The following is a 14,229-nucleotide window of genomic DNA, read 5'->3' on the forward strand; positions in this document are numbered from 1 at the left end:
CCACACCGTCCTCCGGGCTGAATTGATAAGAGCTGCCATCTTAGCTGATGTCTTGACCATCTCTGCTTCAGCGTCTGCTAAATAGGTGACTGCCTTACTGATCACTTCCAGGGATTCTAACACTTCTTCCATCTGGACTTCCCCCTTTTTCTTGGAGCCCCAAGAGACATGTTCAATAACTCTATGCATCAATATTCCTAGCGATGCAAGCGAATGCCAAGGCCAGGGTTATAGTAGCTGCGTTAGCCTCCCAGGACCTACGCAACAGTGTCTCCGACCTACGGTCCACCTGATTCTTGATGTTACCCAAGTCCTTAAAGGACAGGTCTGACTTTTTATAGACTTGTGATAGCGCCATGTCTAGGCGGTCAAGGCGGAAGTGTGCCAATTCTTCATGGGGAGCGGGGGGACCAGTCCATAAAGCGTCCCTTTAAGACATTTAACACCTTTCGTTTTAGTGCACTTGGAAAGTATTCAGCTGATTTAAACTGAAGGTTGGACTAGGCTTTAAGCAAAGTGTTAAAAAATAAAAAAAAACATATTAGAGATAAACATTTACACATATCCAAGGTCAATATAGGCATCTAGCCTATTAACCCTTTATTCCATGAACCACAAGAATAAAAAGATATTCGTTGGAAAGATATGATTTTATCAACAGTATGTGAAGGGTTTCTTTATGGTAACAACGGTTAAAGTGCAATTACAGGCTGCAGTGAAACCGTTTATTGGGGTACTAATGTTAATAAAAACGAATATGTATTTGTTTTTTATCAGCCTAGTCAGTGTATCATTTTACAATCATGTTTGACACTGTGCAAAGAATAGGAAACAACAACTTAAAGTATGCTTCTATCTGAGCTGTGGTTTACTTCATTACCTTCTAAAAGACAATCAGCAAGTGGCAAAATATGTCAAGTGATAACAATAATGATAAACAGTATGACAACAAAACTTTAGGGCAGCAAAAGCTGTAAACATGTTGAAAGTATTTAGATCTAACAGGTGGAACAGCAATAAAAACATTTAGCGTGATGCATTCACGGCAGTATCTGCCGTGCTTCTATCTTGTTTCCCTCTCAGTTCACAGCAATTTGCCCTGAGCTTCAGGACATTATCTGAAGGAGTGCCTACTGATATGATCTCACAGTACAAAGTACATACACTCTACAAGCTGGAAGATCCTCTATTAGCAGTGTTATTTCTTTTATTACAAATACATATTTACAAAGGCAGAAAAATATATATATTAATGATTTTACTATATATTTATAGCGTGTTGAAAACGTTATAGATACCTAGTTAAAAGAACACAGTGAACATAAAAAAAGACAGATCATTTCATGTCTAAGACATCTCTATACACCTTAGGCTGATCTAGTTACGTGTCATATCTTCTGAAAACGTTGATCCTTGTGTCCATCCTTCCAAAACGTATAATTCCATTTTAATGTAGAACTTCTATTTCAGACAACATGGACTATATTTAATCCTTATGCTAGCATTAGTAAATATACATGAAAGTATATCATATAAACTTGTTTTACATTTTTTTTACATTTCTTCAGTTACTTCTTGGTTTCTAGGCCTAGGCAAATAATCTCACACATCCCTGAAGTCTTCAGAATGGAAAGAAGGTTTTTCTCAGCTAAGGACATCCTTCTGCCTGAGCTAAGGGCAGATGCATTGCAGGAAGTAAATGCTACATAAATCATCTGCCCTTACTCAAGATGGCCAGAGCTATAAATACTAGGGGGTATTTTTTAAAGTGATTTCTTAGCAAAATAAAGCACGGAGACATGGATGGATGGAGTCTTGCTTTGAAAACGAAACATGAATTAAATAGCATTTTTGATTTGTGGTGGTCAGGTGCAGTGTAGTTCTGTCTTAAGTGGTGTGAGGCTGGATTTAACCACTTAAAGGACCACCCTATAGCACATATACTGCTACGGGGCGGCCCTCCTGTGCAAAATCAAGTAAATATACGTAGTTCCGCACACCCGCTTAGGGGACATGCACGTGCTCCACCAGTGGGAAACTTCAGCTGCAATTACTCACAGCAGAAACCAATCTGAGGGTGCCAGGCAGTGGATGTCCACCAGCATCCAACAAGGCAGAGATGTGCTCTGACAGGGGGGAAATGATGGATATTGTGTCTCTGCAAAGCAGGGAATAAGATCCACCACTTCTGTTAGTAAAAGCAACACACAGTTTACACTAAAACACTAGCTAGGCACACAGTTAACCCTTTGATTGCCATAGATGTTTAACCCCTTTCTAACAGTATCATTAGTACAGCGTCAGTGCTTAGTTTTAGCACTGATCATTGTATTCATGTCACTAGTTCCCACAAAGTGTCAGTGTCCGATTGTCCGCCGCAATAACGCAGTCCTGCTATAAGTCACTGATCGCTGCCATTACTAGCATGACAAAAAATTTCCAGGATATATATACCATAGTTTGTAGACACTATAACTTCTGTGCAAACCAATCAATAAGCATTTATTAGGGTTTTGTTTTCACTAAAAATATGTAGCACAATACATATTGGCCCAAATCTATGAAGAAATTTGTTTAAAATGTTTTTATTGGATGTTTTATAGCAGAAATTAAAAAGTTTGTTTTTTTTTTGTCTTTTTTTCATTTATAGAGTGAAGAAAAATTGACAAATTTTATTTGGGTGCAATACTGCATGACCGTGCAATTGTCAGTTAAAGTAAACAGCCTGGTCGTGAAGGGGGGTAAATCTTCCGGAAGGCAAGTGGTTAACCTGCTGACTCTGCTTGCTGGGGGTGTACAATAACCATTAAGTAACCCTTACCTCCTACCACCTTGACATGCCATGTTTAGCTTTCTGCAGAGGAAGCATGGGAGTGGGATGGCAATGCACACAAATTTGCATGCACATTCAGATGTACACACACAGCAGAAAGAGCCACAAGGTAAAAACAAAAAAATAATTGGAGTTGTGTTATTTTATACAGAATGTTTTTGCATTATAGTTTGTGAAAGTGGTAATGCAGAAAAAGAACAACTTTCTAAATGATTTTGCCATCGAGACTAGTACGAGCCTGAATATGCTTCAGGTCACATATCCTTCACTTGTACTGGTTTGAAAAAGAAACACACGCTGAAAACAAAAGGTAGACTACTTTTTTTTTTTTTTTTAGATCCATGAACTAGATTTATCGCACTATTTCTGAAAGGTAACATAAGTTTTATCATTTAAATACAATATGTACTAAAGACAATCCACCTCTTAAACAATCCATCCTCTTCCTGGTTATTTTATCCCATTTAGGCCTTTTTGGCGAGCATTGTAATGGATGGGGTTATTGGAGATTGATCAGTTTATGAGCTGGAAGCAGGATTTAGTTTCTATCCAATGGTGTCCTGCCAAGGTTTGTCTGTTGGTTTCTTTGGAGAACTTGGTGTTTTCTCTCTCTGATGCAATGGATTCTGGGAAAATGTCTGTCTCAAAGGACCTGTAAGATAAACAGAAAGCACTAAATACCTGTAACTAACACATAAAAATTTCATTATTTGTTCTATGTTAGACTGACTTACTGAGCACTTAGGGGTAGATTTACTAAAACAGGAAAGTGCCAAATGTGGTGCAGCTGTGTATGGTAGCCCTTCAGCTTCTAACTTCAGCTTGTTCAATTAAGCTTTGATGAAAAAAAAAAAAAAAACCTGGAAGCTGATTGATTTCTATGCAGAGCTGCACCATACTTTGCACTTTCCAGCTTTAGTAAATCAACCCCTTAGAGTACATATATAGTGAGCACTAGCTTCAGGTCAGAAATATCAATTCTGGCTCCAGAAATTCACTGTAAGGCCACATTCACATGGGCGTACTGTTCCGTATGCCGGCGCAAGAGGCTGTCTTCAGCCGCCCGAGATGCACATCCATGTGGGTCTGATGCAAAGATCAGGACACAGACAGAATACATTCTGATCCATGCACTGCACTTGACTTGCATGGAAGTGCCAGAATGTGTATGGGTGGTCCATGGAGATCTTTGTAAATATGTGCAGCAGGTGCCTGTCATTGGTTTCAGCAGGCTACCTGTGCATTTCGGGCAGCGGTAGACAGCCATTCACATGGGTGTATGGATTGGTACCCCCATGTGAATGAGGTTTATATATAGGTGAGGAACGGTGCTCAGGTTAGAAAACAAATGCCTAAAGCCAACTTTGCAAAGAGACTGGTTTCCACCCCCCATAGTTTTATAAAGCCAGTGCCAACCTCTTTATTTTAGGTGGTAAGTAGACATATGTCATCATTCTCTAGGGACCTCTGTGCCCAAACACCCCTATAAACGTAACTGACAGCATATTCTAATTAGTCTTTACAGAGCTGTACACTGCTGATCCATCCTCACAGGCACGGTTACAGTCTGTGAGCTGCAGATAGGCTCGATGGGGCATGTGATGGTACTTTAACAAGCTTACTGAAACATCACATTTGTTTTATTTTTACTACTGCTTAGTTTTCCTATAGAAAAAGTACAATTTAAATACATAAGGAACGCATTACATAGTAAACTAAAAGTTTCACAAAGAATTGCAACGCACTGCTGTATGCAATCTTGTGCTGTATAGAGCTATAGCACAAAACTACTCATATACTAAGTGTGGAAGAACAAAAAAACAAACAAAAAAACCCCCCCAAAAAACACCACCACCTTAGCTAGACTTACCGTTGCTGTTATTTCTAACAACCTTTCAGGACAGCACCTGGAGAGAGCGCAGCACCACCCATAATCACAAGAAACACTGCCGCATTTAAAAGTCTGCCATATTACTGGGGAGCAATCCAGAGTATCATTAGGAGTGTCTAATCTGAGCTAAGTGGATGAAAGTATACAGTCAGGTCCATAAATGTTGGGACATCGGCACAATTCTAACATTTTTAGTTCTATACACCACCACAATGGATTTGAAAGGAAACGAACAAGATGTGCTTTAACTGCAGACTGTCAGCTTTAATTTGAGGGTGTTTACATCCAAATCAGGTGAACGGTGTAGGAATTACAACAGTTTGCATATGTGCCTCCCACTAACAAATATCAACAACGGGAAGGAAATTCAACTAATGAATCCATAAATATTGAAGGTGCAATAGAACAAAGCTCCACAAAACAGCAGAGCGCTTTATCTCAAATTCCTACAAGAACTGAGATGGCGGAAATGTTTGCAAAGTTGGAACTCTGTATGAAAAATGAATTAGCAGGGATCCATAATGACTTAGGGCGTATATTAACAAGAGTGGAGGAAGCAGAGAAGAAGATGGACACCCAGGCAGAGCAATTAATGAACATGTAGCTGCAGGTAGACAAAATGAAAAAGAAAAAAAAAAAAACAGCAGGAATTAACATATAGATTAGAAGATCAAGAGAATAAAAACCAAATAAATAATCTGAGGATCCGAGGTCTACCTGAGGTCCCTAAAGAAGGGGACTTAAGAGAGAAAATCAAGAGTGTATTGAGTTCATTGATTGAAAGCCCAAGAAATTAGGAAGCGTATATAGAATAAGGAGACCAATGGGAATTGCATACGAATTACCAAGAGATGTGATTGTATGTGATTGTATGTTTACAACATTATAGGGATAGGGAGAAGATCTGGAAGAAATTGAAAGATAGACCTGAAATTAAATTTGGAGAGACTAATTTGCAAATATTTGCGGATGTAGCCCCAGAGACTTTAACGAGGAGAATAATGTTGAAACCTCTTCTGGATCAAATGAGGGAAAAAAAATCTGCTATAATTGGGGATTCCCAGCATGTCTGATCGGATGGAGGGACGGAAAATCGGCTAGGCTAAGATTCCCAGAAGATATGAGAGACTTTTGTGACAAATTAGAGTTGCAGATGGTAGATATTGTGGGGTGGGCAGAAAGGTCAAGGGAAAATTTAGAACTGAGGAATGATAATTGGCAGCAAGTGAATAAAAGGAGGAAATATGGGGGGGAGGGGGCGAGGGCGGGAAAGGTGAGGGATTTGGTGATCTTTTTTATTCTTGAGCGAGCCTCGCTCCTTAGCCGTCCTATCACCTGCCCTTCTTTATCCCGACCTCTGGGGACCTAATAGGTAATTCCCTAATGGGGGGGGGAAGAGGGGATTTGAGAAAATTTCTACGTTCAGAGCCATACCCCAAAACAGGAATCGGTAGTGGGGAGAGCTCACGTCAGATTCCAGGCCGTTATGTAGGCCAGGGAGATTTCAGGGGGGGGGGGGGGGGAGTCAAGGGGGAGGGGATAGATGTCCATTATATAAGAAAAAGGGGTAGGTTTACAGGGAGTCTGAGAAAGAAAAAGGATTAATAAAGAGATATGAGTTCAGTTAGGATAATGACATATAATGTGAGAGGGTTAAATTCTCCAACTAAAAGACATAAGGTATTGAGGGAAATACAACGCCACTCCATAGATGTCGCCTTTTTACAGGAAACACATTTAACACACGATTCCAGGGTTAAGCTATACTCAGAGAGTTATCCAAACTGGTATTATGCACATTCACCGATAAAGAGGGCCAAGGGTGTGGCAATTGGGTTTGCAAGAGATTCAAGTTTCAAAGTGGAAGAAAGAATGGTCGACCCAGAACATCTATATTTAGCTATTAGGGGAGTCATGAAGGGGCAAGAGTACACGGTAATGTCTACTGTCCAAACAGGAAGCCTGAAAAATTTCTCCAGGGGGTGCTTGGAAAGATAATGAATTTTAAAAGAGGCTTTCTAGTGGTGGCTAGACCCTTGGTTGGATGTATCTTCAAGTGCGCAGAAAGAAGAGAGCAGAGGCTTGAGAATCCTAAAGAAAAAGTTATATCAAAACCAACTGATAGATATATGGAGAGTGATTCATCCTAAAGAAAGACTATACTTTTTTTTCAGCAGTTCATAGATCATACTAGCATTTGGATTACATCTTAATTGAGCATAGACATTTAGAATCAGTGATTGGAACAAATATTAAGGTCATGTCCATCTCAGACCATGCTCCAGTAACAGCTAGTTTAAGAGTGAAGGGAACGCAAAAGAAAAGGGCTACATGGAGATTGAGTGAGGCACTTATACAAGATATAGAAATAGTGAAAAAGATAATGGAGGAAATTGAACAATTTTTTATTTTGAACGAAACGGAGGAAATATCAATAGCCACTATCTGGGAAACCCATAAAGCTTATATTAGGGGGATACTGATAGCCCAAGGGATCAAAAGAAAGAAAGAACGAGAAGAGAAAATGAAGGAAGTGTTAAAAGGATTACACAACTTAGAACAGATTCATAAAAAGAAGCAGGAAACGGACACATATCAGAAAATTATGTGTAGGCGAGAAGAACTAAAAACCGTTAATGGAACTAGAGACTACGAAAGTTTTCAATAGTTTCAAAAGAAAGATATAGGTGGGGAAATAGACCAGGGAAACATCTGATGGAGAGGTTAAAAGATAAGAAATCTAAAAATTATATAGAAAAATTGAAAAATGAGAAAGGAGCTTTGGTCTACTCCACCACGGAGATCACAAATGTGTTCCAAAAGTTTTACAGTAAGCTTTATGAAGTGAATCCAAAAGATACAGAAAGAGAAGGAAGAGAAAGGATAAGGAGGGGGGAGGAATACCTTAAAGAAGCGCAGCTACCAAGTGTATAAATTGGTACACGGGGTGGTAAATGTGAATACAGCAGAAATGAACTATAAATGTTTGACAAGATGGTATTGTACACCGGAAAAGGCACATAAATTAAGGGAAGAGGTTTCGCCACTTTGTTGGAGGGGTGTGGAGAAAGAGGGACTATGTCATGTGTGGTGGGAATGTAAAAAAATACAGAAATATTGTCAAGAAGTAATGGTTTATATACAGGAGATTTCGGGAGTTAGTATTCAAGGGGATCCATGGGTGTGTTTATTTTATTGCACAGAAGTTTCAGAGAAAAAGTTTAATGGCAGCTCTGGAAGATGAGGTGGAGAAAGAAAATAATTAGTTGGGGAAATAGTAAGGAGGAAAAGGAAAAAAAAAAAAAATAAAAAAATAATATATATATATATATATATACACATATATATATATATATATATATATACACATACACACACATATATATATATATATATATACACATACACACACATATATATATATATATATATATATATATATATATATACACACACACATATATATATATATATATATATATATATATATATACACACACACATACATACATATATATATATATATATATATATATATATATATACACACATACATACATACACACACACACACATATACATACACACATATACATACACAGTGGGGATCGAAAGTTTGGGCACCCCAGCTAAAAATTTGTATTAATGTGCATAAAGAAGCCAAGGAAAGATGGAAAAATCTCCAAAAGGCATCAAATTACAGATTAGACATTCTTATAATATGTCAACAAAAGTTAGATTTTATTTCCATCATTTACACTTTCAAAATAACAGAAAACAAAAAAATGGCGTCTGCAAAAGTTTGGGCACCCTGCAGAGTTAATATCTTGTACTGCCCCCTTTGGCAAGTATCACAGCTTGGAAACGCTTTTTGTAGCCAGCCAAGAGTCTTTCAATTCTTATTTGAGGTATCTTTGCCCATTCTTCCTTATAAAAGTCTTCCAGTTCTTTGAGATTTCTGGGCTGTCTGTCACGCACTGCTCTTTTAAGGTCTATCCATAGATTTTCAATTATGTTGAGGTCAGGAGATTGTGAAGGCCATGGCAAAACCTTCCCGTGGATTTCGAGGTGTGTTTAGGATCATTATCCATTTGTAGAAGCCATCCTCTCTTTAACTTCAGCTTTTTCACAGACGGCATCAAGTTACCATCCATAATTTGCTGAAATTTTATTGAATCCATTTTTCCTTCTACTCGTGAGATGTTCCCTGTGCCACTGGCTGCAACACAACCCCAAAGCATGATTGATCCAACCCCATGCTTAACAGTTGGACAGAGGTTCTTTTCATTAAATTCTGTGCCCCTTCATCTCCAAACGTACCTTTGCTCATTCCGGCCAAAAAGTTCAATTTTAACCTCATCGGTCCACAGAACTTGTTTCCAAAATGCATCAGGCTTGTCTATATGTTCATTTGCAAAGTTCAAATGATGATTTTTGTGGTGAGGACGTAGAAGAGGTTTTCTTCTGATGACTCTTCCATGAAGACCATATTTGTACAAGTATCTCTTTATAGTGGAATAGTGTACCACAACTCCAGTGTCTGCCAGATCTTTCTGGAGGGATCGTGCAGTCAAACGTGGGTTTTGAATTGTTTTTCTCACAATCCTGCGAGCTGTTCTGTCTGATATTTTTCTTGGTCTTCCAGATCTTGCTTGAACTTCCACTGTTCCTGATGACTGCCATTTCTTAATTACATTCCGAACAGAGGATATTGACATCTGAAAATGCTTTGCTATCTTCTTATAGCCTTCTCCAGCTTTGTGAGCGTCAACTATTTTCAGTTTTCTAGACAACTGCTTAGAAGAACCCACGGTGCTGATTGTTGGGGCAAGGTCAGATGAGTCTGGGCATTTAAAACCTTTGAGATTGACATCATGGTCTTCCCAGACGATGATTGAGAACAATCCATGACACTAGCAGGTCTCAGCTTTGCAAAGGGGGCAGTGCATGCTATAAATTCTGCAGGGTGCCCAAACATTTGCAGGCGCCATTTTTTTGTTTTCTGTTATTTTGAAAGTGTAAATGATGGAAATAAAATCTAACTTTTGTTGACATATTATAAGAATGTCTAATCTGTAATTTGATGCCTTTTGGAGATTTTTCCATCTTTCCTTGGCTTCTTTATGCACATTAATACAAATGTTTAGCTGGGGTGCCCAAACTTTCGATCCCCACTGTGTGTATATATATATATATATATATATATATATATATATATATATATATATATATATATATCTATCTATCTATATATCTATCTATATATATATATCTATATCTCTGAAAGAACAAGGTAGATAATCCTAAAAGAATAAATAAGAAAGATCATAATGGACAAAGGAGAGGGGTGGGAGGGGATAGTATGTATGGATTATGAGTTGATGTTAATGTGATTCATTTTTTGTAAGAAATTAAAATTTAATCAAAGATATAAATAATAATAAAAAAAAATCCACCAGAAGATTCTGCGAGCTCTTTAGGTGAATGGCCGAAAGGGAGGCCAAATTCTTTTCCGCCCAAGACAGGATCTCTAGTGCCAACTCGAGCAGTCCCCTGCCTTGAAATGTAAGCAACAGCTGTTGTATTGTCCAAGAGGACCTGTATGTGTTGCCCCTTTACTGACAGCTGAAAGGAAAGAACACCCAGTTGGATGGCCTTCAACGCTCTCCAGTTTGAAGATTTCCTGGCCTCCGATTTGGACCACGAGTCCTGTGCCATCTGATCTCTGAAGTGGGCTCCCCAACACCATGCACTTACATCTCTTGTTAGGTGTTCGGCCTTCGGAAATGACCCTGACAGACTCCTCCTTAACTTGGTTGGATCTTGCCATCACCAAAGCGCCCTCTTTACCTTTGAAGCGATTTGTATAGGTCTGTCCAGCGGATCTTGGTATATCCACTTTTGTAGGAGGTCCCCCTGGAGAGGGCCGGAATGAAACCTGACCCACTGAATTGCCGGGATGGAGGCGGTAAGCAGTCCCAGAGTTGACATGGCCACTCAGACTGACACTGACAGTTGCACTGAATCCGACTCAGGGCCAACTGAATTTTTTCTATTTTCTCCTCTGGAAGGAATATCCTTTGTGGTACGGAATCTATGGCATATCTAAAGAACCTTACGCTCTGGGATGGAATCAAGTTGGACTTCTCCAGGTTCAACAACCATCCTAAGCTTCTCAGATGAGCCTGAGTCACCTGAATATTTAACAGCACCTGCGCCTTGGTTTCCGCAAAAATGAATAGGTAGTCCAAATATGGCACCACCGAAATACCTCTCAACCTCAGAGGCTCTAGTGCTTCTGCCATGACTTTGATGAACACCCTTGGAGAAGATGACAGGCCAAAGGGTAGTGCCTTGAACTGCAGGTGCCAGATGGACGTTCCCAGATTGACCAGCAGTTGGAGTAATTTTTGAGAAGGCTGCGCTATCGGAGTGTGCAGGTAAGCGTCCCGCAGGTCGATGGTCGCCATAAAGCACCCCGGGGATAGCAGCTTCCTCACTGAAAAATTGTATCCATCCGAAAGTGCTTGTACCGAATGGACTTGTTCAGTATTTTTAGATCCAAAATTAAAACGCAAATTCCCCAAGGGCTTTTGAACTAAAAAGATGTGCGAGTAGAACCCTCTTGTTCCCTTGGAACCTGAATGCTGACTTCCTGTTGCATCAGTTCCTTCAAAAGGGATGTCATTGCTGAGGCCATCTCCTGATCTCTTGGGAGATTGGTTATACAAAATCTGGTCAGAGGGGTCCGAGAGAACTCCAGGCCATACCCTTGGGCCACGATGTTTCTGACAAAGGCACTTGATGTTTCTTCCCATTGTGAGAAGGCGGCTCGAAGTCTCCCTCCCACTGGAAGAGAAATATCATTGGCTCTTGGCCAGTCACTCTGGGGGTCTGAAGAGCAACCCCCCCCTTTACCCCTATTTTTTTTTTTAATTCCAGTTTCTTTTCTGGGTCTGCTCCTTATTTCTTAGGGTTTGTGAAAAAGGATGAACATTTCTCCTGACTGGCTGTTTCTTTTTTGATGGGAAATCTTTCTTTTTATCCACCGTTCTATCCAACTCTGATTACAGATCTGGGCCGAAGAGCAGGTCCCCCAAAAAGGGAATCCCGCATAACCTCATTTTAGATGCCGAGTCCCCTGACCAGGTCTTGAGCCATATGGCCCTCCTTGCAGAGCTGATCAACAGCGAGGACCTGGCCGTCATTCTAATAGTTTCTGCAGATGCATCAGCCATATACTTTACGGCTTTTAGGAAGACCGGGAAAGACTGCAAAAGCTCTCTCCTGGAGGTCCCTACCTCAACATGATCCCTCAGCTGATCAAACCAGCACTCCAAATTTCTCACCACCACTGTGGAGGCCATTGCCGGCTTGAGGTTGGTGAGGGAAGAGTCCCATGCTTTAAGGAGAAAGTTTGCCATCTTATCCACTGCATCCTTCAGGATGCCCATATCCTCAAAAGCAGTCAGTGCGCCTTGAAACTTGCAAAAGGATCGCATCCAACATCGGTTTCTTGTTCCCTGAGGGAGAGGAGGACGCTCTCTCTCTCTTCTGATTTGCTGATTTCCACCTGGCCTGAGGTGGACGGCAGAGGACTGGACAAGGTGCTCTGCTGCAAGCCTGGCTGGAGCATCGGCAGCTTATCCAACAAAGATTGAACCGACTCCAGAGTCTCTGACAATTTTTTTTTGACAGAAGCAAACAAACATGTCCCTGCATTGCTGCAAAGATTCCACTTTCACTAAATCCGCCACACCGGCTCTACATAGCAGTTTTGGCCATGCATCACTCAGGGGATTTCTACAAGATGGACACTTTCTTTTAATCGGAGTGACCTCCTTCACCTTGACAGTGGCCTTGGCCTGCAAGTATAGGAAGAGAACAGGAACAAAAGAAAAAAAAACCTGCATGAGGCTTCTGTCCAGCAGGGGAAGGAGAGGTAGAGAAGACTCAGCTCACAATACCACCAAGTAATCCACCGAGCCATGCAGCAGAGCAGAGTTACCTCTGTGCCAAAGCAGCAGGCTTCCCTAACAGGGAAGGCATACCAAAACCATAACCATAAAGAGAAAACAAGAAGCCCCATCGTAAGGATAAAAGGCACCACTGTACCCCCCTTACCTGGGCTAAGCTGGTACACGATGCATCTGCTTCTGCCGCTGGACCCTCTGCCTCCTCCATGTTACAGAGTGTGCAGCTTTGCTGAGACCTGCGGTCTTTTTAAAGTTCCCGCCAGCCTCCAGAACCGGAAGCACCCACTGACCTGCCTCTTCCCCCTGCCTTCCAGCGGCTGGAACCAAAGCCTCCACGACCCCGCCGGAGGTCCCACCCACCAGATCAGCGCCCCCTGCTGGCTGGACCTGCAAGACACCACAGGAAGCCGCTCATGGCTTCCCATGGCCCAGAGACCAGGAGACCCACTCCTCTTCGAGCCCTCAGACACGGCAGGGACTCACCGGCTGGCCATCACTCCACTGAGCAGGAAGGGGAACAGAAGGCACTGGAACCCCCCCTCAACCGCCAGAGGAAGGAGCTGGGGTGGTCCACCTACATGCCTCCTGCAAGGTAAGGACTGCTCCTGGCCCCTCCCACTGGAGAGAATGCAGTCCTCCCGTAACCCAGGTTCTTGCAGCGCTTCTAACATGGCAGAGGAAACATCATAACTGAAGGCATGGTGGAAGAGGCAGACTTTTAAATGCGGTGGTGTTTCCTGTGTTTATGGGTAGAGCTACGCTCTCTCCAGGTGCTGTCCTGAAAGGCTAGGGGAGAAAACAGAGATTCTGTTTAAGGGGTGGAGCATTGGTATTATGTGAAGATAACATAATGATACACATGGGAAGAGGATTAGGAGTTCATTTCTGCCTCTGCAGGTGGGGGCAATGGTAGTATGTTTTAGATAAAGGGTTCTCCACTAAGTGATCATACAAGGATAAGCCATTAAAAACCGCCCAAACCCACTAAAAAAAGCCAATTAAATCTTTAAAATAATTAAATACATAATCATGACTGATGCAAGGGATATCAGACAGCCTGCAATGTGCTCACAACTACCTTTTCAAGGCAATTGCTGGCTTTACACTGGCACAAGATGTATAGAAATTTAATTTATATTCTTTTAGACAAATGAGGAATGGAGGTAACTGAAATAACGGTACCCAAGAGTTGAGCATTAACAAGTATGGACTCTAACAATTAAAATAAAGTAGTATGTGTGATAATGCTCTTTTAAAGAAAAAACGCAGAGCTGACATTTCTATCTTCTATCTAAAAAATACAAGCTCTCTGTCTGTGGCTTCAGTACTTTCTGTTCACTAACCTGGACCAGTCAGTGGTCTCATGCAGATTAAGAAGTTAGAGTGAAGCTGGCACTATAGAGCTGCACACTTGTTTGGTGCCGTAAAGTACTGCGGCCACTGAATAAGCATGACAGTCAGGCAACTTGCATTTTTAGGAGATGCCAGCAATTGCATCGGTTTGCTTTTTATACATATTTCTGCACCTG

General features: G+C 41.1%; 1 protein-coding gene and 1 pseudogene across 1 annotated transcript in view; both read right to left on the reverse strand.

The window, feature by feature from the left end:
• Positions 1-845: 845 nt before the first annotated feature.
• OXA1L (OXA1L mitochondrial inner membrane insertase) overlaps positions 846-14,229 on the reverse strand; it is a 56,869-nt gene continuing 43,485 nt past the window's right edge. Inside the window, exon 10 of the mRNA XM_089678211.1 lies at positions 846-3,485. Within this exon, the coding sequence (XP_089534337.1) occupies positions 3,379-3,485 (107 nt within the window). The 3' untranslated portion in view covers positions 846-3,378. The remainder of the gene's footprint in view (positions 3,486-14,229) is intronic.
• Positions 7,449-12,908, reverse strand: LOC149461521 (uncharacterized; annotated as a pseudogene).

This window comes from Staurois parvus, unplaced genomic scaffold (assembly GCF_062004578.1).
Source record: "Staurois parvus isolate SC_StPar_1 unplaced genomic scaffold, SC_StPar_1.0 ptg000199l, whole genome shotgun sequence".
Classification (NCBI taxonomy): Eukaryota; Metazoa; Chordata; class Amphibia; order Anura; family Ranidae; genus Staurois; species Staurois parvus.